This window comes from Ranitomeya imitator, chromosome 2 (genome assembly GCF_032444005.1).
Source record: "Ranitomeya imitator isolate aRanImi1 chromosome 2, aRanImi1.pri, whole genome shotgun sequence".
Taxonomy (NCBI): Eukaryota; Metazoa; Chordata; class Amphibia; order Anura; family Dendrobatidae; genus Ranitomeya; species Ranitomeya imitator.
The window spans coordinates 784,978,376-785,001,826 of NC_091283.1; the positions used below are offsets into that span (position 1 = coordinate 784,978,376).

At 42.7% G+C, this 23,451-nt stretch overlaps 1 protein-coding gene across 5 annotated transcripts in view; it reads right to left on the bottom strand.

The window, feature by feature from the left end:
- The window catches only part of FAM13C (family with sequence similarity 13 member C), a 286,221-nt gene that overhangs the window by 206,315 nt on the left and 56,455 nt on the right, over positions 1 to 23,451 (bottom strand). For 3 of the 5 annotated variants that reach the window (XM_069753562.1, XM_069753559.1, XM_069753561.1), the window contains exon 3: positions 12,157 to 12,346. In XM_069753562.1, coding sequence (XP_069609663.1) covers positions 12,157 to 12,346 — 190 coding nt within the window. The remainder of the gene's footprint in view (positions 1 to 12,156; positions 12,347 to 23,451) is intronic. The other 2 variants (XM_069753563.1, XM_069753560.1) reach the window with 1 other exon arrangement.

Genomic DNA, 23,451 nt, shown 5'->3' on the forward strand with positions numbered 1-23,451 from the left:
TCCTCCATATATCTCTGAACTAATCTCTCGATATCTTCCCTCACGTGACCTCCGGTCCTCCCAAGACCTCCTTCTCTCCTCCACACTTATTCGCTCCTCATCCAATCGCCTCCAAGACTTCTCCCGAATATCCCCCATCCTCTGGAACTCTCTGCTCCAACACGTCTGACTATCAACCACAGTCGGATCCTTCAGACGGAACCTGAAAACTCATCTCTTCAGGAAAGCCTACAGCCTGCACTGACACCGCTGCTGCCTCATCACTATCGAAGCTACCGCCTCACCAACACCGGAGCTACCGCCTCACCAACACCGGAGCTACCGCCTCACCAACACCGGAGCTCCTGCAACCCTCAACCTACTGTCTCCTTCCCCATAATCCTGTAGAATGTAAGCCCGCAAGGGCAGGGTCCTCGCCCCTCTGTATCAGTCTGTCATTGTTAGTTTGTTTACTGTATGTGATATTTGTAACTTGTATGTAACCCCTTCTCATGTACAGCACCATGGAATCAATGGTGCTATATAAATAAATAATAATAATAATATTTAACATGGGGGCGCATGGACATGCGTTTGCATGCGTTTTGCGATGCATGCTTTTTTTTTTTGCTGCAAGCGTTAGGGCGCAGAGGACGCAGCAAGATGCATTTTTTTGCGTCTAAAATTCGGCAAAAAAGGACGCATGCGTCGCAAAACTATGCGTTTTAGCGTGCGTTTTTGTTTGCGTTGTGTCGCCGACGCAACATCGCACAATGCAAATGTGAACGTAGCCTAATTTGTACTACAAATTTAGGATATCCCTTGTTGAGTGAGACAGAAAAAGTATCTAAAAGGTACGTGCGCATGTTTAATATTTGCAGACAATTCTGCATAAAAAAATGTATCTCTTGGTATGAAATATGCTGCTTAAAAAATGTATTTTGTGTGTTTTTAATACGTATTTTTTTTACCATTCATTACAATCAGTGAAAAACACTGCAAATATGCTGAAAGAATTGAAATGCCGCAGATTTGAAACTGCTTCACAAATGCAAAAACAAAAACCACCAACATGTGCAAGAGATATCAGAAATCTCATTTACTTTTCTTGGACAGTAAAATGGTGCATTTTTTTTGTCACAAAAAAACATGCTAAAACGAGATGTGTGAACATACCGTAAGACACATAACAAAATGGGGTGCAAGGAAAATTGTCACATTTTGCTCCCAAATTCTGACGCATTTACCGATAGTTCTGTAACACGATGCACCACCTGCTGCTCAACGGAGCACATTGCAGCCTGTAGCGAGCCTCAAGCAAACAACTTGTTGGCATGCCAAGGCGTTATTCACATGTCCATTTTCTTCACATATGCGGGAAAAAAAAAGAAAACAGTTTGGTTTTGTTGTTTTAGGCCAGACCCAGAAAGGAAGGCAAACTTTTTTTTCTCTATTTTCACCCCTTCTTCCTTGACAGCTTTGGCTTAGCAGGAGTCAGAGAAGATGGGAAAAAAGTGGAAGGGGAAGGTGATTATTTAGTGATGGCGAGGGAGCACTGAGTGCCTGTGCTTGGTTTGTACAGTCATTGTGTTTAAAAACAAAGCCCTCTCCTTTCAGGCAGTAAATTGACAATATCACATTTTTATTGTTGTTGCTAATGATGCGATCCTCTAATATAATCTTGGCAGGTCTCCAATGAAAAAGCCTTTAATTAATGTCATCCATTGACCTCAACAGAAGATGTCTACCTGACCCATATTGATACAGGAAAGAAATATATCTTGGTACCGTGTTAGCCAGTAAAAGGTATCAACCACTGAGGACTCTCAATTCTAAATATTTTTCTACCTGACCCATAGGATTTCTCCATCTGCAGTACAATATGTGTGCGACAGAAAAACACAAGCCGTGCTAAACCTTCATTCCTGACTGACACTTGTGAGATGGAAGCAAATCCTTAGTCCATGTGAAATTATTTGTGTGACCAATTAACATGGCTAGTATTTAGTGTCAGAACCTAGAGGAAGTGTATGACATTACTGTAAGGACTATTCTATGCTTCCTGGAAAGATGCTGAAAACATTATGTATGTACATTGCTTGTACTACAGCTCCATAGTATAATATCCACAGACTGCTGTAGGGGCTTGTGTAGACATTCCTCCTAGAAAATCCACTATTATATGCCCTGACTGCAAATACCCTTAATAAGGCCAGGTTCACACGGTCAGTATTTGGTCAGTATTTTACCTCAATATTTGTAAGCCAAAACCAGGAGTGGGTGATAAATACAGAAGTGGTAATGTGTTTCTATTAGGCCATGTTCACACGTTCAACATTTGGTCAGAATTTTACCTCAGTATTTGTAGCCAAAACCAGGAGTGGGTGATAAATACAGAAGTGGTGATGTGTTTCTATTATACTTTTCCTATGATTGTTCCCCCTCCTCCCCCTATTGGCTTACAAATACTGAGGTAAAATACTGAATGTATGAATGTGGCCTAAAGGGAATCTGTCAGCAGGTTTTTGCTATCTCATCTGAGAGCAGCACAATGTCGGAAAAGAGACCCTAATTCCAATAATGTGTCACTTAGGCCATATTCACACGTTCCTGATTTCCCTGCTGCTTTTTCTGCACTAAAAACCGCAGCTCTTGGCAGAAAACGCAGGTGCGTTTTTTGGTGCTTTTTGGTGCGTTTTTTGATGCGGTTTTTAGTGCAGTTTTTTATGCAGTTTTCTCTGCAGAGTCTGTGTGTTTTCTAGGAAGTTTTTTTAGGGTTAAAATGGCTGAAAATACCCTAACCCTACCCCTAACCCTACCCCTACCCCTAACCCTAGTTCTAACTGTTGTGGGGGGGAAATAAAAAATTCTTTATTTTATTATTGTTACTACCTATGGGGGTGATAAAGGGGGGGGGGCGCATTTACCTTTTTTTTATTTTGATCACTGTGAGGTTATCACAGTGATCAAAATGTGCCTGGAACGAATCTGCCGGGAGGCAGATTCGGCGGGCGCACTGCGCATGCGCCCGCCATTTTGGAAGATGGCGGCGCCCAGGGAGAAGACGGCCGGACGGACACCGGGAGGCCCGGTAAGTATAAGGGGGGGAGATTAGGGCACAGGGGGGGCGTCGGAGCACGGGGGGTGGCATCGGAGCATGGGGGGGTGGGATTGGGGCACGGGGGGACAGCCACACTCCGCCCACGCACTTCCTGCTGCAGCGGTTCTGCACCACAAACCGCAGAAAACCCGCAGATATTTTTTTCGTCTGCGGGTTTTACTGCGGGTTTGACCTCACAATGGAGGTCAATGGGTGCAGAACTGCTGCAGTTCCGCAAAAAGAAGTGACATGGTACTTCTTCTTTACCGCAGCTATTCAGCGCGGCTTTTTTCGGGATTTTCCGCAATGTGGGCACAGCAGTTCCTGTTTTCCATAGGGTACATTGTAATGTACCCTGCATGGAAAACAGCTGCGGACCCGCAGCGGCAAAATCGCGGCGGTTCCGCATTAAAAAAAGGATTGTGTGAACATGGCCTTAGTTTACTGGATGCAGCACTGGTGACACAAATCAGAGATTTTAAGATGTAACATGTAGCAAAGCTGAGAGAGCTATCCCCACCCATACCACAGCTTTATATGTATATTGTCAGTAAACTGCTTATCACAGGAGGGGGGGCGTGGTCAGACCAGGGCTCACGTGAGCACCAGTCCTGGCAATAATAATCTGCTGGTGATAAAACAAAAATAAGGCCATGTTCACACAATCCTTTTTTTAATGCGGAGCCGCCGCGATTTTGCCGCTGCGGGTCCGCAGCTGTTTTCCATGCAGGGTAGGGGTAGGGGTAGGGTTAGGGGTAGGGTTAGGGGTAGGGTTAGGGGTAGGGTTAGGGTATTTTCAGCCATTTAACCTTAAAAAAACTTCCTAGAAAACACACAGACTCTGCAGAGAAAACTGCATAAAAAACTGCACTAAAAACCGCATCAAAAAACGCATCAAAAAACGCACCTGCGTTTTCTGCCAAGAGCTGCGGTTTTTAGTGCAGAAAAAACAGCAGGGAAATCAGGAACGTGTGAACATGGCCTAAGTAATACTTCACTGAAATCTGTGTCTCAGCCCCTTTCTCGTGCTGCCCTCATATTACATGCCAAAAATCTGCTGACAAATTCCCTTTAAAGTAGTTGTGCCACAGTTACACGATAAGTTACCGATTGCTGGGAACCCCACTATGAGAATAGGGATCCTGAGTCCCCCACAGGCCCACATTTCTAAGTGTTTTTTTTTTGTTCTAGCAAGGGTTACAAAATTGCACTTGGCGTTATATGCAAGTATCCAACTTGTATAAGTGACTTAACTGAGGAACCCTATGGATGGCTGAGTTATTATTGTCACAAAGTACTACTGATATGACAACCAGAAGAATGAAGTGTCCGGTATGCCAAGAGTTGTCCTGTACAATATGGCATGTGCCACTTTGATAAGACCTGTTCTCTCTGTAAAGTGTGGTCTTATGACACTATTGATAAACCTGCCCCTGCACCTTCAGTACACGTGCCCATTCCCATATAACAGATCGTTGCTGTTGTGGAGAACTTGGCTTTCCTGGACTACTGCAACCTGACCTCTAAGTCTCTACTGACATTATAATCAGCCTATAATATGGAAATGTGAAAATAAACCCCGTTATGTAATCTCGAGCAGATCATCTCCGTATAAAGGAAATGGACAAGAGCCAAGTCAAACGCTGATTAGACAAAACTTATATAAAGAAGCTTCTGGTGGCCTCGGTTAAATCCAGGGGAAAGGTTTGAGCAGAACAATGCACTGTACAGACTAATAGACTAGGGACAGAAATATCAGAACGGTCATGGGGACGTATTCTGGAACCGGTTACAATTAAAATCTACTCAATTTAAATGTAAGATGTTACTTGGGGGGATTGTAGTCAAGATCGTATTGAGTTTATCAAGAGTAAAATTTTGTGTTTAGTAATTACTTCCCAAGATATAACAGGTGTTAATACTAGAGACAGGATAGGACTGTCCTGATGGGGTGCACCTTGTCGTGGTGGGATGGCTTTTAAACTTTTTTTTTTTTAATCAAAATAGTGCTAAGTGCCCTATGTTATTTACACGTACTATTGCTATTTACTCATTTACTTACTACAGGGTATATGTTCATTTTGTTTTTTTCTTGTATATTGTCCAAGAAACAACAGTGTGTTTTTCTGTTTTACCTACTTTGCCACATTGTCACGTTTTCAGCCTTGGTTGGGTAGTATCAACCATACATTTTTGAGTTTTGGGAGAACCCCCGTAAGGACGGAAAGGGAAGAGGGATTTTTTAATTTATTTATTTATTTAGAATGAAACTGCAGTTACCAAACCCTGTACAGCACACAAAGAGATATAGTTTGTCATAAGACTAAAATAGAAGCGTTGTTATGACAGCATTTCCCTTTCAACATCATTTTCATAAGCAGAAACAATACCCGGCTCTAAAAACAGCACAAAAAGAAAAAAATCTGACATAACATAAAACAAGTGACAATATACAGTACATAGCCTCTGCCCAGGGATGCAATTATAGAACATGGATTATTAGACATGTAGATACATCGATCCCAGATGATTTTATGTCCACATCTGGTAAAGGTTTGTACTAAACATTTAGTGCTCGTTCAGCTGTATATTTATTGACATTGTTTCTGATCCTCCCAACTCTCGTTTCACTTGATACTTGTTTTAAAGTCATCATCATGGACATCACATAACTCCACGAAAAATTAAAAGTGTTCTCCATCCCTTATTCTTCTTTTAGGGACCTATATGTTGTGAAACCAAAGAAAAAAAACCCTATACCCACTTACAGATAACCTGATGCACCTCCATACCATTGCCGGGAACCCCCATAGTCTTCTCACTTCCTCTTCTGGAGGGGACAATCATTGCCCTCAGCCATGACAAATTGGTCATCACTCTGGCCAGTGATTAGCTGCAGCAGTCACTCATCATTTCCCCCAGGAGAGGAATCACGGAAGACTGGTGGGACACCTTGTAGTCCTACAGATGAACAGTGCTGGATGGGTAATTATTATTTTATTTTTTTACTCCTTAGGTAACCTCTTTAAAAACAGAACACTGGTAGGGATATACAGGGTAAGAGTTAAGATAAAAATATAATAAAGAGGGAATCTACTAAGATGATTAACACAAATGGAATTTTAGGCTTGTGTCTTACTCACGTCTCCTGTCTTACAGGTAGGTCTAACATTGAGACAAGGCCTAGTATATACCAAAGACAAACATAAATGACTAAAGTTTTGGTCTTCCAATGCCTATGACACCCCCTTTGTGGTGTTAAAGACCTAATGATTGATTTTTCACATAAACAGAGATGAGCAAATTGATTTTTAGGACTTTAGACAGGTGACCATCTCAGTATTCCATGCTGCTGAATGGAAGCCCTACGGACATCTTCCTACTTGCTGTCACCCCAACACTTCTTATGATTAGTAGTCCCGATAAACTCTGTGCATTATGCCACAACAATGCATTTGGCAGACGAGAGGTGACTTTCCAGCCTGGTGGCCATGGAATACAGGTATGGCCATCGCACCTGAGTCTTGGAGATCAATTCGCTCACCTTCACCCATAAACAATTTCTGCGTTGAAGGACTCCCAATCCGACAACCAAACGGAGAAAGCTTCAGAACAGCTGTCTACAGAGGGATGCCCTCTTCCTTTTTGAGGAGGCTCTCGTTTGGCCAAGTCTAAAGACTTAATTAACAAGGTTCTATAATATGTTGCCTATTGACTTGTAGATGAGCTACTTACAGGTGACATTATGGAGACCATTCTCTACTTTCTGGAGGAGAGATCATTTGTATTAATGGATCAGTGGGGTTGTCAGCAGGGCTGTGGAGTCGGTAAGCAAAACCTCCGACTCCTCAAATTCCATGACACCGACTCCACCAAAATGGGCTCCGACTCCACAGCTCTGAGTACTGTGGAGTCGGTAAGCCAAACCTCCGACTCCTCAATTTCCATGACACCGACTCCACCAAAATGGGCTCCGACTCCACAGCCCTGGTTGTCGGACTCTCACACATCACACAATGATAACCTTTCCAATATCGTATTTAATCTCCTCTGTAATGTTGGACTCTACCACCCTTAGGTTATGACAAAGCGGAATTGTAAAGTAAAGAAAGTGATGAATTTCATGAGTAGTCACAAAGGTATGAATTATTAGATACGGCACTGTGCCGTGCATCCTAGATGCCAGGAATTAGATGGGATTGTAAGTCTTCTCCATGGATGATTATCAGACTGATTGCAAACACTCGCTGATTCAAATTAGAAGTTTACTGTTCCTTATACAGCAAAATAGGGCGCAGCTGTGATCGCTCTTGCAAATCCTATTTATAACCGTCTGAATTGTGCAGCTGCTGAAAGCAAAATGGCTCTTGTGTTGCTGATGAACGAATTAAAAAGAAGGTAAAGAAAGTAAAGTGATTTCAGCATTCCAGGGGGCTTCCTATTTAATCAAACACCAGGATGTTTCCATTTACTTTAAAAAAAAGTAAATAAGTTTCCCCCATAGTGCTCGACTACATTAGATGCATAATGGTGCAGATTCCAGCAGTCGGCGGCGCAGGTTTTTACAGATACACCTGCCTTCAATGAAGGCAAATGAAAGCGGCTGCAAATCATACGATTCATGCTTTCTGCCTTGTCTGCAATTAAATATAAATGAACGGCTCCGGAAAGAAAGACTAGAAAGAAAACTCAACGATCATTACATCTTATTTATAGCTAAAGGAATTATTTTTTTCTGGCAAGCTGTCTTTAATAATTGGATATATCCTGTAGTGTAGAGCAACTGTTTGTGTGCCCCCCAGGACATGCAATATTACCTATGACCAGCAGTTGGTTTGATGTGAGGGTGAAAAATCTGAATACATGAGATTTATTGAAATAAAAATCTGTGCTGTACGGATTTATAGCACCACTCCAGCATTATTTTTTTCATATCAGTGCTGGAGTTGTGCCGCTAATCTAAGCCCAGAGGCCCTGATTCCAGTGATGTGTCACTTACTGGGCTGCTTGCTGCAGTTTTGATAAAATCAAATCAGTTTTATTTGCTGTAGATCTTCCCGTTCTCTGAATGCTGAGCTCTGTATAACCCGCCCACACCACTGATTGGCAGTTTTCTGTGTACACTGTGCATAGGCTGAAAGCTGCCTGGTGGGGGCAGGTTTATTCAGATCTCATGACTATTAAGGACTACATGGCAGCAGGTCTAATAGTCCTCTCGTGATGATTTCCTGTTGTTTAATCAGTGATTTTATAAACCTGCAGTAAGTAACACTTTGCTGGAATTAGGGCCTCTGTCTCTACATCATTCTGCTCTCAGATTGGGTTGCAAAAACCTTTGTGAAAGTTTCCCTTTAACATGGTCATGAGAAGCATAATCAGATCCTCAGATAGATGCTGTGTGTCATTATTCTTCGTATACTTGACACATTTCATGGGAAGGATTCCCAACAGGCGACCACTAAACATTATTTTGGAGTTGCTTCGTTGTTCCTTACATACCTAGAGAAACACTTCGGTTCTCAAAAATACACACGTGGTCAAAATTGTTGGTACCCCTCCTTTAATTAGACCAGGGGTTTTCCAAAACCAGGCATCAAAAGTGAGTAATAGGTCCTGCATTTGGTAGTGCTACTCTGTTTTAATAATTTTTATATATTTGCATTAATAAAAAATTGTTACCGTATTTTTCGGACTACAAGACTCACTTTTTCCCCCCCAAAAATGTGAGAAAAATGGGGGGTGCGTCTTATAGTTGGAATGCAGGCTTACTGGCAGTGGTGTGGAGGCGGCAGAGGTGCGGGGATGATGAGGCACAGTGAGCGGTATGGCGTGAGTGGGGTCCCTTCCACAGGTGAGGCGACGCAGCAGCCGGTATCCAAGGTAAGCAGCAGAGCCGGGTGAATCATGGTTTTATCGGTGGCCATCTTCCTGAGGCCGCGCGTGCGCAGATGGAGTGCTCTGCTTCCCGGGGCTTCAGGAAAATGGCCGCGGGAGGCCGCGCGTGCGCAGATGGAGATCGCAACGGCCATTTTCCTGAAGCCGAGATCTAAATCTGCGAACTCGGCTTCAGTAAGATGGCCGCCGCCACCGATAGAGCCATGGTTCACCCGGTTCTGCTGCTTACCTTGGAAGGGACCCTGCTCACGCCATACCGCTCACTGCGCCTCTTCATCCCTGCACCTCTGCCGCCGCCACAGCACTGCTGCAACCCCCCCCCAGGACACCGGGCCGTGGCGTCGCCCACCTAAACATGAAGGGACCCTGCTCAGGTGCACGCCATATAGCTCGCCGCATCTCTGCCGACACCATGCCTCCTGTGACCCTGCTCTGCCACCGCCAGCCCTCAGGTAAGATACTGTAAATTTGGACAATAAGACGGACCCCATCTTATAAAAAAATATTTTTTTCTGCAATTTTCACCCCAAATTTGGGGTGTGTCTTATGGTCCGGTGCGTCTTATAGTCCGAAAAATACGGTACTTATGGTTAAAAATAATCTTTGATCCTTTCTTTGATTTAATATGCTTAGTTAGGCTTGTGTCTTACCCCTCGTTTAATGACAGAAAAACCCACAATGGTCACAGAAATACAGTAACTTGAATCGGACAAAAGTAATAATAAATAAAAAAAATCTATGAAAATGAACAAATGAAAGTCAGACATTGCTTTTCAGCCATGCTTCCACAGAATTTAAAAAAAAATAAAACTCATTAAATAGGCCTAGACAGAAATGATGGCACCCTTAACTTAATATTTTGTTGCACAACCTTTTGAGGCAATCACTGCAATCAAACGATTCCTGTAACTGTCAATGAGACTTCTGCACCTCTCCACAGGTATTTTGGCCCACTCCTCAAGAGCGAACTCCTCTAGTTGTCTCGTGTTTGAAGGTTGCCTTTTCCATACGGCATGTTTCAGCTCTTTCCAGAGATGCTCAAAAGGATTTAGGTCAGGGCTCATAGGAGGCCACTTCAGAATAGTCCAATGTTTTCCTCTTAGCCATTCTTGGGTGTTTTTAGCTGTGTTTTGGGTCATTATCCTGTTGCAAGACCCGGGACCTGAAACTGAGGCCAAGCTTTCTGACACTGGGCAGCACATTTCTCTCTAGAATCCCTTGATAGTCTTGAGACTTCATTGTACCCTGCACAGATTCTAGACACCCTGTGCCAGATGCAGCAAAGCAGCCCCAGAACATAACAGAGCCTCCTCCATGTTTCACAGCAGGGACAGTGTTCTTTTCTTGATATGCTTCATTTTTCCGTCTGTGAACATAGAGCTGATGTGCCTTGCCAAAAAGTTCCATTTTTGCCTCATCTGTTCATAGGACATTCTCCCAGAAGCTTTGTGGCTTGTTGACATGCAGTTTGGAAAATTTCAGTCTGGCATTTTAATTATTTTTTTTCAACAATGTTGTCCTCCTTGGTTGTCTCCCATGAAGTCCACTTTGACTCATACATACGACAGATGGTGCCATCTGACACTGATGTCTCTTGAGCTTGAAGTTCACCTTTAATCTGTTTTGAAGTTTTTCTTGGCTCTTTTGTTACCATTCGTATTATCCATTTCTTTGATTTGTAATCAATTTTCCTCCTGCGGCCTCATCCAGGGAGGTTGGCTACAGTCCCATGGATCTTACATTTCTGAATAATATGTGCAACTGTAGTCACAGGAACATCAAGCTGCTTGGAGATGGTCTTATAACTTTTACCTTTAGCATGTTTGTCTATAATTTTCTTTCTAATCTCCTGAGACAACTCTTTCCTTCACTTCCTCTGGTCCATGTTGAGTGTGATACACACATGTCACCGAACAGCACAGTGAGTATCTGTAGCCGTATATACAGGCCTCTCACTGGTTCCTAGATTGTAGACACCTGTGATGCAATTAGTGGACACACCTTGATTTAACATGACCCTTTTGTTACATTATTTTCAGGGGTACCATCATTTCTGTCCAGACCTATTTCATGAGTTTTATTTTTAAAAATTCTGTGGAAGCATGGTTGAATGCCTGACTTTCATTTCTTCATTTTCATAAATCTTTTATTTATTATTACTTTTGTGAGATTCAAGTTATTTCTGTGACCACTGTGGGTTTTTCGGTCATTAAACGATGGGTACCAATAATTTTGTCCAAGTGTGTTAGGGTACCGTCACACTATACGATTTACCTACGATCACGACCAGCGATATGACCTGGCCGTGATCGTAGGTAAATCGTAGTGTGGTCGCTGGGGAGCTGTCACACAGACAGCTCTCCAGCGACCAACGATGCCGAGGTCCCTGGGTAACCAGGGTAAACATCGGGTAACTAAGCGCAGGACCGCGCTTAGTTACCCGATGTTTACCCTGGTTACAAGCGTTAAACTAAAAAAAAACAAACAGCACATACTTACATTCTGGTGTCCGTCAGGTCCCTTGCAGTCTGGTTCCCGCACTCAGCTCAGTGACTGCCGGCCGTAAAGTGAAAGTGAAAGCACAGCCGCTGTGCTCTGCTTTCACTTTACGGCCGGCAGTCACAGTGCGGGAAGCAGAGACTGCAAGGGACCTGACGGACACCAGATGTAAGTATGTGCTGTTTGTTTTTTTTTAGTTTAACGCTTGTAACCAGGGTAAACATCGGGTAACTAAGTGCGGTCCTGCGCTTAGTTACCCGATGTTTACCCTGGTTACAAGCGAACGCATCGCTGGATCGCATCGCTAGATCGCTAGATCGGTGTCACACACACCGATCTAGCGATGACAGCGGGAGATCCAGCGATGAAAGAAAGTTCCATACGATCTGCTACGACGTACGATTCTCAGCAGGATCCCTGATCGCTGCTGCGTGTCAGACACAGCGATATCGTAACGATATCGCTGGAACGTCACGAATCGTACCGTCGTAGCGATCTAAATGTTATAGTGTGACGGTACCCTAAGAGTAGAATCTGCAAAAAAACATTGTTTTGTTTTGGCAAGAAGGACTACTTCTATGAGCAGCGCATATACAAACATGTCCATTGTAGTCATCATCATTGTGAATAGCTCAGTAAACAATAGAATATATTTACATGGTTCCTAAGAATCTTTTTCTTACCTGGTTTCCTTCATGAATCTTCCCGATGCCTGATCTTGGCTGCTTTGATTGCAATATTCCAATTCCAAGTCTGCTGGAGCCATCAAACATCTTCTTGTCCATGTGGTGCTGCAGGTCCCGGGAACAGGTAGCATTTTCCTCCAATTCTGCAGCTCTGTGAGGGTAGTTTTCTTTGTTATTGTCATCTCTGCTAATTAGAAAGATAAAACAATAAGCATAGCATCTTCCCATCAGATGTCTGTTAGTAGAGAGGACCTGTCATCCGGATTTTATATGCCACACTAATGGCATGAAGGTAAAGGGATTTCATGCTGAGTAAATCCTTACCTTGCTTGCAGAAATCGTTTTTTCTGATATAGAGAAATCCATAGCTGAAATTCTATGCTAATGAGCTGTAAGTGCAGTGGGCGGGAAATACACTTACAGCTCCCCTGCCTCTTTGCCCTTTCCTCGCCTTTTGTCTGACTCTTCCTGGCAAGCAACTCATAATTTCAGTGACCTGAGAAAGAAAACAAGCAGCTGGCGAGGAAAAGGCAGAGAAGCAGGAAAATTGCAAGTGCAGTATACATCCATTGCACTTGCAATTTATTAGCATATAATTTTTACTATGGTAAGGATTTACTCAGCATTAAAGCAACTTAAGTATACAGACCATTAGTTTGGAGTATAGAATCTTGATGAAAGGTTCACTTAAAAAAGGTTTTCCACTATTTTTACACTGATGACCTATCCTTAGGATAGATAAGTCACTGATGATTGATCATCTGGAGTCTGACACCCGACACCCCCACTGATCAACCATTATCAGTGACGCCGGCCGGAAGTTCTCACTTGCGGAATTGGCCATCTTCTGATAGTGGCCGAGGCTTGGTACTGTACATCCATCTCCTATTCAAATTAATAGAAGCAGGATGTGGACTACCCTGAGGCGGCCACTATCAGAAGACGGCCAGCTCCACAAGTGAGTACTTCCGGCCAGAGCCACGATAACGGCTGATCAGCAGGGGTGCCGGACACCATTCAATCAGCCATTGATGACAAATCCTAAGGATGAGTCAATGTAAAAGTAGTGGAACACCTCTTTACATCAATGAATGAACAGACATTAAAGTGGCTCTATTAGATCAATAAAACTTTGCTACTTTCTTCCTGAAGTTCTGGACTTGAATGTGGCCGAGGTGCCGTACCAGACACAACTTTTTGCTAGAAGAAAATAGCTTTTTTTGTAGTACAGCAGCATTTTACCTAGAAGAATATATTATTTTCAAAATGGATAAATACAGTTTAACAAAAACTATTTTAATCACTGTATACAAAGCGGAAAGCTAATCCTAACACCTGGAATCAGTAGCTGACAACCACAGTACTCATACGTTCTAACATGACATGGGTCAGTGCTATAAATTGAATTTTCCATTGCAAATTAATAATGTTAACAGGAGCTCGAAGGCAAAGAACCACTAAACCTACCCTCATTAGTGTTGTGTTAGTCTAGTGAGAACGCCATTTATCATAACCTTGTCATAGAAGATCTGCTCGCTGTGCATGAAAAGATCATTTTTCAGCCATGTAAAACAGTTGTTTGCTACTAAATAACCACAATCAAATTAATTTCTGAGAAAGTTCACGCCGTCATGTACTGAGCAGCACGTAGAAAACATTATGGGGCCAATTCATCAGGGCTGACGTAGCGCACGCTCGCACCACCCCAGAGTACAAGCTCCACATTCATTAAGAGGCTCAAACCACTTAATGAGTTCAGCGCATCTTCTGAGTGGCATGCGCCTCCGAGCGCCAAGCTAGAAATGCTACTACAGTCAGGGACTAGAGGTACAAAATGCTGTCACTTTTATGGAATTGACCAAGCTGGAGTGGCCATGCCACGTCCCAGCTCCTTCCCAGCTCTACCAATTTTGGCAAAACTGATTCAAACTGGCATGAAGACACCAAAAGTTACAAAATTAGCTTCCTTAGGGTGAGTTCACACAGGGCGTTTTTGCTGCGTTTTTTAATGCTAATTTTCAGCTGCTTTTTACAATTCCAGCAAAGCCTATGGGATTTCAGAAATCTCATGCACACACATTGGTTTTTTGTTTGATCAGTATTTTGTGCTTTGCTGCGTTTTTTTGGACATAGAGCATGTCACTTCTTTCGGCGTTTTTGCTGCGTTTTTTCACCCACTGACTGGAATGGGTGTTGAAAAAAACCCAGCAAAAACGCAGGTATCATTATTTGCTGCATTTTTGCTGCTTAAAATCCAAGGACATTAGCATGGACAAAGAGAAAAAAAAAAACGCACCAAAAACGCACCTAAACCTGCATTTTTGACGCAGCTTCTTTCCTGCCAAGAAGATCAGATTTTGCTGCAGAAAAAAAAAGCAACAGAAACACCCAGTGTGAACTTACCCTAACTCTTCAAAAATAGTGTGACTTTTCAAAGCTTTTACAACGCCTTTCTGGGGAAAAAGCTTTGAAGAATTGGTCCCTATGTGTTTAGGCCATGTTCACTTTTTTATGTATGTAAAGTATTTGGTGGCAAAGGTACAGAAATAAATATTATATAGAAACAAGGACCAATGCCTAACACTGGTATCCGTCACGTTATGGGAACTTAGACTTAAGCTGCAATATCATGAAATGAATGGATATAACTAGTGATGAGCGAGTGTACTCATTGCTCGGGTTTTCTCGAACACGCTCGGGTGACCTCCGAGTATTTATGACTGCTCTGAGATTTAATTTTCATTGCCTCTCGGCTGAATCATTTACAGCTACTAGCCAGGCTAAGTACATGTGGGGGTTATCTGGTTGCTAGGCAACCCCCACATATAATCGGGCATGCTAGTAGCTGTAAATCATTCGGCTGCCACGATGAAAACTAAATCTCTGAGCAGTCATAAATACTCGGAGGTCACCCGAGCGTGCTCGAGAAAACCCGAGCAACGAATATACTCGCTCATCACTAGATATAACATGCAAAGCATAAAAATCTCATAATATATACATTTGAAGTGAACCGGTCACATTACCAATTAGTCCAATCTGCAGGCAAAATGCTGTAGAGCTGAGAAGATTGATGTATATTAGAAGGAAAGGATGCAGCAGAACTAATCATTTCTTAATATAAACCTCTGTTCACTCTGGCCTTAGGAGTCCAGTAGGCGGTCTTAATCATTTTTGACACCGTTCCCGGTATGACCATTTTATGGTGTTCACATATGTTATAGCTCAGAAGTGGCAAGTCAATTTTTAGGGTTTCCCCTCCTGCAATAATAGGGCAGCAAAGAGTTGGAAAACCGTGCCAATCAAATATCGCCTCCCGCCCCTCTTTTTAGCTGCTTAGATTCTGTGGTCAAACTAGTTAAAGGTATTGTCCACTACTAGTTCAACCCCTTCTTAAACTAAATGTTCGGCCCCGATAAAATAAATAAATCTATACTCCCCTACTGTGCTGGCTCCATTCCCGCGGTGTCGGCGCTCGCGGTCTCAGGGCTGGGATGCGGTGAAATGACACATGATGACCGGCGCCCAATCAGCGTTGGCGTCACTGTCTCCGCCTCCGGACAAACTGAACCTGCAGGGGAAGTCCGGACTACAGCTGATCCCGGAATTCCTTTTCATGTTCATTTCAACAGAAGCTGATTGGACGCTGGGCATCATGTGTCATTTCACCGTAGCACAGCCCCAGGACCGAGAGTGTCGACATTGTGGAAATGGAGCCGGCATGGAAGGCAAGTATAGGCCTTATTATTTTATCGAGGCCGAACATTTAGTTGAAGAAGGAGTTGTCTTAGTGGTGGACAACCCCTTTAAACTATATGGACTGGAACTAGACCTGATCTCACTGTATTACAAGGAAAATATTGAGATAGTGATCCAGCACCAAAAAGAAATAAAATTCCAGCAAAGTTACATGGAATTTAAAAAAAACAATGAATGTCCAAGATAAGCAATGCCTTATGCGTTTTGGACAATACTGTCATTACTGATAGGCATAATAAGTCCAAAGTCAGTTCTTTATTTATTAATGACTATGGATTTAGTACGAGATGTCACAAGAGCTCCTCTAGATGTAATGTGTGAGATCTGATACTTTTGCCTTTTCTGTGTAGTTTTTTTTTTTAAAAAGCAGAAACAAAAATATACAAAGAAAGTCATCAGCAGAGAGATTTCAATCTGAAAACAGCAATGATGAATACAGAGTTTCACTTTAAGAGTATGTCCGAATACAGAAATATACAGTGGGTACGGAAAGTATTCAGACTCCTTTAAATTTTTCACTCTTTGTTTCATTGCAGCCATTTGGTAAATTCAAAAAAGTTCATTTTTTTCTCATTAATGTACATTCTGCACCCCATCTTGACTGAAAAAAACAGATGTAGAAATTTTAGCTAATTTATTAAAAAAGAAAAACTGAAATATCACATGGTCATAAGTATTCAGACCCTTTGCTCAGACACTCTTATTTAAGTCACATGCTGTCCATTTCCTTGTGATCCTCCTTGAGATGATTCTACTCCTTCATTGGAGTCCAGCTGTGTTTAATTAAACTGATAGGACTTGATTTGGAAAGACACACACCTGTCTATATAAGACCTCACAGCTCATAGTGTATGTCAGACCAAATGAGAATCATGAGATCAAAGAAACTGGCCAAGGAGCTCAGAGACAGAATTGTGGCAAGGCACAGATCTGGCCAAGGTTACAAAAGAATTTCTGCAGTACTCAAGGTCCTTAGAGAACAGTGGCCACAATAATCCGTAAATGGAAGAAGTTTGGGACCACCAGAAGTCTTCCTAGACCTGGCCATCCAGCCAAACTAAGCAATCTGGGAGAAGAACCTTGGTGAAAGAGGTAAAGAAGAACCCCAAGATCACTGTGGCTGAGTTCCAGAGATGCAGTAGGGAGATGGGAGAAAGTTCCACAAAGTCAACTATCACTGTAGCCCTACAGCAGTCAGGCCTTTATGGCAGAGTGGCCAGAGATAAGATATGTGAAAGCCCGCATAGAGTTTGCTAAAAAACACATGAAGGACTCCCAGACTATGAGAAATAAGATTCTCTGGTCTGATGAGATCAAAATAGACCTTTAGTTATAATTGTAAGCAGTGTGTGTGGATAAAACCAGGCACTGCTCATTACCTGCCTAATACAATCCCAACAGTGATACATGGTGGTGGCAGCATCATGCTATGGGGGTGTTTTTCAGCTGCAGGGACAGGACGACTGGTTGTCAATGAAGGAAACATGAATGCGGCCAGGTACAGAGATATCTTGGTTGAAAACCTCTTCCAGAGTGCTCTGGACCTCAGACTTGTCTGAAGGTTCACTTTCCAGCAAGACAATGACCCTAAGCACACAGCTAAAATAACAAAGGAGTGGCTTCAGAACAACTCTGTGACCATTCTTGACAAGCTCAGTCAGAGCCCTGACCTAAACCCAATTGGGAATCTCTGTAGAGACCTGAAAATGGCTGTCCACCAACGTTCACCATCCAACCTGACGGAACTGGAGAGGATCTGCAAGGAAGAATGGCAGAGGATCCCCAAATCCAGGTGTGAAAAACTTGTTGCATCATTCCCAAGAAGACTCGTAGCTGTACTAGCTCAAAAGGTGCTTCTACTCAATACTGAGCAAAGGGTCTGAATACTTATGACCATGTGATATTTCAGTTTTTCTTTTTTAATAAATTTGCAAAAATTTCTATGTTTCTGTTTTTTTCCAGTCAAGATGGGGTGCAGCGTGTACATTAATGAGAAAAAAATGAACTTTTTTTTCAAAAGGCTGCAATGAAACAAAGAGTGAAAAATTTAAAAGGGGTCTGAATAATTTCCGTACCCACTGTATACTCCACATTACAAATCGGATATCTGTAATACTGTAGACAAACAGACATTTCTACCTAGTAATTTTCAGACGCACTTTATGTTATCACACTAAAAAAGAACAAGAAAAGACCAGAGACTATATAATTATATATCATACAACAAGCAATAACAAGAAGGCTTCTAACCAAGAAGCAGGGACTGCAAAAAAATCTATATACTAAGTGATATCAGATCACATTATAGGGAATAAGGACAAAGCCTAACACTATTTGCACTTCAGATGGGATATGCTATGCTTTTCCCTTTGTCTAGCAATTAGGCAGTACTATATTAGCGAATGACACTTACATGAACAGATCACCTGGAGATATGAAGTCCCCGCCGCCCCAACGCACGTTTCGCTTCTTAGTCAGGAGGAGTAAACTTTATTTCATGTGCACTACGGTACGTTAATGACCTTAATGTATGCAGTGTAACCCTTCAATATTACTTAAAGGGAACCTGTCACCCCCAAAATCGAAGGTGAGCTAAGCCCACCGGCATCAGGGGCTTATCTTCAGCATTCTGTAATGCTGTAGATAAGCCCCCGATCTATCCTGAAAGATGAGAAAAAGACGTTAGTTTATACTCACCCAGGGGCAGTCCAATCCGATGGGCGTCGCGGTCCGGTCTGGGGCCTCCCATCTTCATATGATGACGTCCTCTTCTTGTCTTCACGCTGCGGCTCCGGCGCAGGTGTACTTTATCTGCCCTGTTGAGGGCAGAGCAAAGTACTGCAGTGCGCAGGCACCAGGAAAGGTCAGAGAGGCCCAGCGCACTGCAGTACTTTGCTCTGCCCTCAACAGGGCAGATAAAGTACGCCTGCGCCGGAGCCGCAGCATGAAGACGAGAAGATGACGTCATCGTAAGAAGATGGGAGCCGCTGGACCGGACCGCGACACCCATCGGACCGGAACGCAGCGGGAACGCCCCTGGGTGCGTATAATCTAACCTCTTTTTCTCATCTTTCAGGATACATTGGGGGCTTATCTACAGCATTCCAGAATGAGAATGCCCTGTTGAGGGCAGAGCAAAGTACTGCAGTGCGCTGGGCCTCTCCGACCTTTCCTGGTGCCTGCGCACTGCAGTACTTTGCTCTGCCCTCAACAGGGCAGATAAAGTACGCCTGCGCCGGAGCCGCAGCGTGAAGACAAGAAGAGGACGTCATCGTATGAAGATGGGAGGCCCCAGACCGGACCGCGACGCCCATCGGATTGGACCGCCCCTGGGTGAGTATAAACTAACGTCTTTTTCTCATCTTTCAGGATAGTTTGGCGGGCTTATCTACAGCATTACAGAATGCTGAAGATAAGCCCCTGATGCCGGTGGGCTTAGCTCACCTTCGATTTTGGGGGTGACAGGTTCCCTTTAAGACTGATATACCTATGATGATTAAAACACAGCCGGAGAGCCATTACTCCATCATAGCACGATGGAATTAAATGCAGATTTAATAAAGCCAGTTAAGGATTTCATTGTAACCTAATTTTGCTGCAATGAGTTAGAGTCTCAGGTAAAATTGTGATTATTTAATGTTGCGTGACATGTGTCTGATACTAAGCGAATGGGAATGAGCTGTAATACCAAACACTGCCCACAAACATGAGTGGCACTGATTCCCTTTCTTTTCCCTAACCTTATACATCCCCTTAAATGTAGGGTCACCTTTAACAAAATACATAATTAGTATATATTTTACATGTTCTCATTGGTAGAATTGCTTCCTTTTTATCTAAATACAGAGACGCAGGAAAGTTTCTTACCGTATCAGCAAAATGTAAGCTGCCCTTTATGTCAGTTCTTAGTATGGCCATCTATTCCACCTCCAGGGTCTAGGCTCAGATTATAAAGGGTGTGTCCCATTTTATTAAACCATAAAGAATTAATTAGTGAAGGCATAATCAGACATATTCAGCTTCATATAGATCTTTCCAGTTTGGTGGACTTTAGGACTTCCACAACTAACCGTGAAAGAATGGCTGAGCGGTATTTATCGTGGTCAGTGCTTTATATGTCAAAGGCCATATTCAGACGGTCAGTATTTGGTCAGTATTTTCATTATTTGTGACACATAATCAGGAGTGGAAGAATCAGAGGAAAAGTATAATAGAAACACGTCACCACTTCTGTATTTTTTACGTTATTTTCCAGTTCCAAAGATCGGGTTCTCATTGATTTCTATGGATTTCGGATTCAGGTTCAAGTTCGAGAACAGTTTTGGTACCCAAACAGAACTATGAAATAAAGTTCAGTAGAACCCAATCCGAACTTCCAGGGTCCGCTCATCCCACTTGCAAATACTGATGTAAAATACTGACTAAATACTGACAGTGTGAATGTGGCCTTAAAGTGAATGTTTGCCCTTGAATATAATTTTTTTTTCTAGATTTAAAATTCTTCGCTGAATAATTTATATTTTTTTATTAGTCGGACCTGAACTTTTCTCATCCAGAAGTCCAATTCCCCTGCACAGAAATAGATGAGATAGATCAGAAGCAGACATGCCATTAGTGCAATATCTGCCAGGAGTTTCCTCCCACACTCCAAAGACATATTGATAGGGAATATAGATTGTGAGCCCCAACGGGGACAGTGATGATATTGTCTGTAAAGCGCTACAGAATATGATGGCGCTATATAAGTGAGAATAAGAAATATAAAACAGTGATTATATCAAAACTACAGCAATTAGGCCAGTGAGTAACACATTGCTGGAATCCGGGTGTCTCTCGCTCCATTGTGCTGCTCTCAGATTAGGTGGCAAAAACTTGGTGACAGATTCCCTTTAAGAAGTCCTTGTACCTCCAGAACTGGTATAGCTGAGAATGGACAATCACCACTGATTTTACTGACATGATGGTGGCTCTAAAGGGTCAAACATAGGCCTAACAACAACTGCATACCCGTTAGCACTGTAATGCCAAAGGAACAGCTCTATAGACAAGTATGACTATTTTGGAAGGGGAATATTGAGCTATAGTTCAGTCAAATCTTAAGTTTTAGGTTTACTTGGATATATGTTTTAAATGGCAGCTGGTTTTAACATTTAGAATATCCTCAAAAATGGAAATGAATATTTATTCTTAGTTTTTATTTGTATACCGGTAATTGTTTACCACTATTAAAACTAATTTCATATTGGTAAGTACAATAAGTACGGTATGTCGTTAGCTTGTTCGGAGATGCAATGTCCATAATGAGTTAAAGACTACTAGTATCATCTGTTCACTCAAAAAGAACTTTTAGGGTATGTGCACACGTAGAAAGCTCCTCTGCGGATTTTTCCGCAGCGGATTTCATAAATCCGCAGGTCAAAACCGCTGCGTTTTTTTCTGCGGATTTATCGCGGTTTCTATTGCGGATTCCGCTGCGGTTTTACATCTGCAGTTTTCTATTGGAGCAGGTGTAAAAATGCTGCGGATTCCGCACAAAGAATTGATATGCTGCGGAAAATAAAACGCTGCGTTTCCGCGCGTTTTTTTCCGCAGCATGTGCACTGCGGATTTCGTTTCCCATAGGTTTACATTGTACTGTAAACTCATGGGAAACTGCGGAAACACTGCGGATCCACAGCAAAATCTGCAATGTGTGCACATACCCTTAATAACATAGGAAAAATAGTAAATTTGTAGCATGAGCACTTTGTATACTTGCGTTGCTGTATCAATCCCAAGTGGTTCCACTTTAAAGAAGGCAAATACGGCCCAACGAAATTCAAATTGAGCCCAACTGCAGATACAACGGCACAGGAGATTACTGATTAGTGAGGCATATTATAAAAGGTTATTGGCCACAGTGATCACTGTGCCAGGACACCATTGCTGGAGCAGACACTACAGAGAACAGCGGGGTCCCAGGAACCAACTGAACTGAAGGGACGACTGATCGGATACAGTTTACACATAGCAGAAATTCTGAAAATAAAATCATGGCTGCAACAATTATGTAAACCACTGTCTCAGGTCCCTGTTCACTTCATAGGGACCACACTGAGGACCAGGTTACTTCACAAAGGCCTCAGCAAACAGTTATTAGGAACCCTGCTGCAGACTTACAGCAGGAGTCTGCGCACGTGTTAAAAGCGGACCGAGTGTGTGCACAGAGAGCTGCGGCCAGCTTACCTGCCGGCGTAAAGGACCTGAACCACGTGACCACCAGGGGAGTGACCAGAGGCGGAGCCAGACGCCGAGTGGCAGCGGCGGCAGGAGATGCCGGAGAGTAGTCAGAAAGTGCCAAAGTCAAGCCGGGAGGTCAGCATAGTACAGGAGGGTGAGATGTAAAGGGTGGTCAGGATGTAGAAAGAGGTCGGATAGCCGGAGATAGCGACGCAGTACAAACGGGACATGCAGACGGGAAGAAAGAGTACCAAGGCAAGAGTCAGTGCCAGAAACGGATAACAGGGACAGTCACAAGGCGAATGCACAGACGAGTAAACTGACCGGGTCATACACTAAAAAGCAAACGGACGAAACCGTTTGCAAGCACACCAGGGGTCAGACACACAGACAAGAATGAATGTATCATTGACAAGGATGCCCAGACAGAGGAGGGTAAATATAGCCCTCCCCAAACCAAAAGGAGGCCATGCAAAATTAACCCCGAAAGGACAGGAAAGGGAATCCTGTCCAGAACCATGACAACAGTGCTCTTTGCCACCAGATTCCAGACTCTTCCTATCTCAAGTCCAGTCTTCAAGAGCCCTACTCCTCTTAACGCCGCAGCTGCTGTCTATAAGAGCCCCATTCCATGATATCTAGTCCCTGTGCATTAAGGCTTCATTCAGATGTCCTTTTTTCATGGATAGCACATGTACCCATTATAATCTTTGGCACTCTTCACAAAAAAAAAAAAACAATGATGCGTCTGTTTTTTATTTGAATTACGGATCAAAATCACATATACTATTCTAGGAGTCCATGAAAATCACGGACAGCACATGGATGCCATTCGTGTTCGAACCATGTGCTGTCTGTTTTTAACATTGTAATGGGTTGGAAAAGCTTTGGAATATTCCGGGAGTGGGGGTGGTTGGCACAGGAGAACATTACTGATTGTAAAATATTACACACTGACCAAACAAGGATAAAAATCTTATCTATCACCCTGGTGAAAATTATCCTGTTTTTTTCAAGCACAAGAAAAAAAAAAGGGATGTATAATAATAAGTGAGCCTACAAAGGAACCAAAGGTAACATCTAAGCAACTAAAGGTACCTCTCACAAAAGCTACTGTTAATGTTCATGAGTGCACGATCACAAAAATATGACAATCTGATATTTTTTATTGGTTCTCTTTATCTACGTTAGTACTTTTGTTAAAATCTGGTGTAGTTTTAAGTCTAACTTATGTAGAAATATGGGAAGTTCTGAAGGGTTCACAAACAGCAAATACCACTGTAAATGTTATAAATCATTACTTGAAAGTGAATG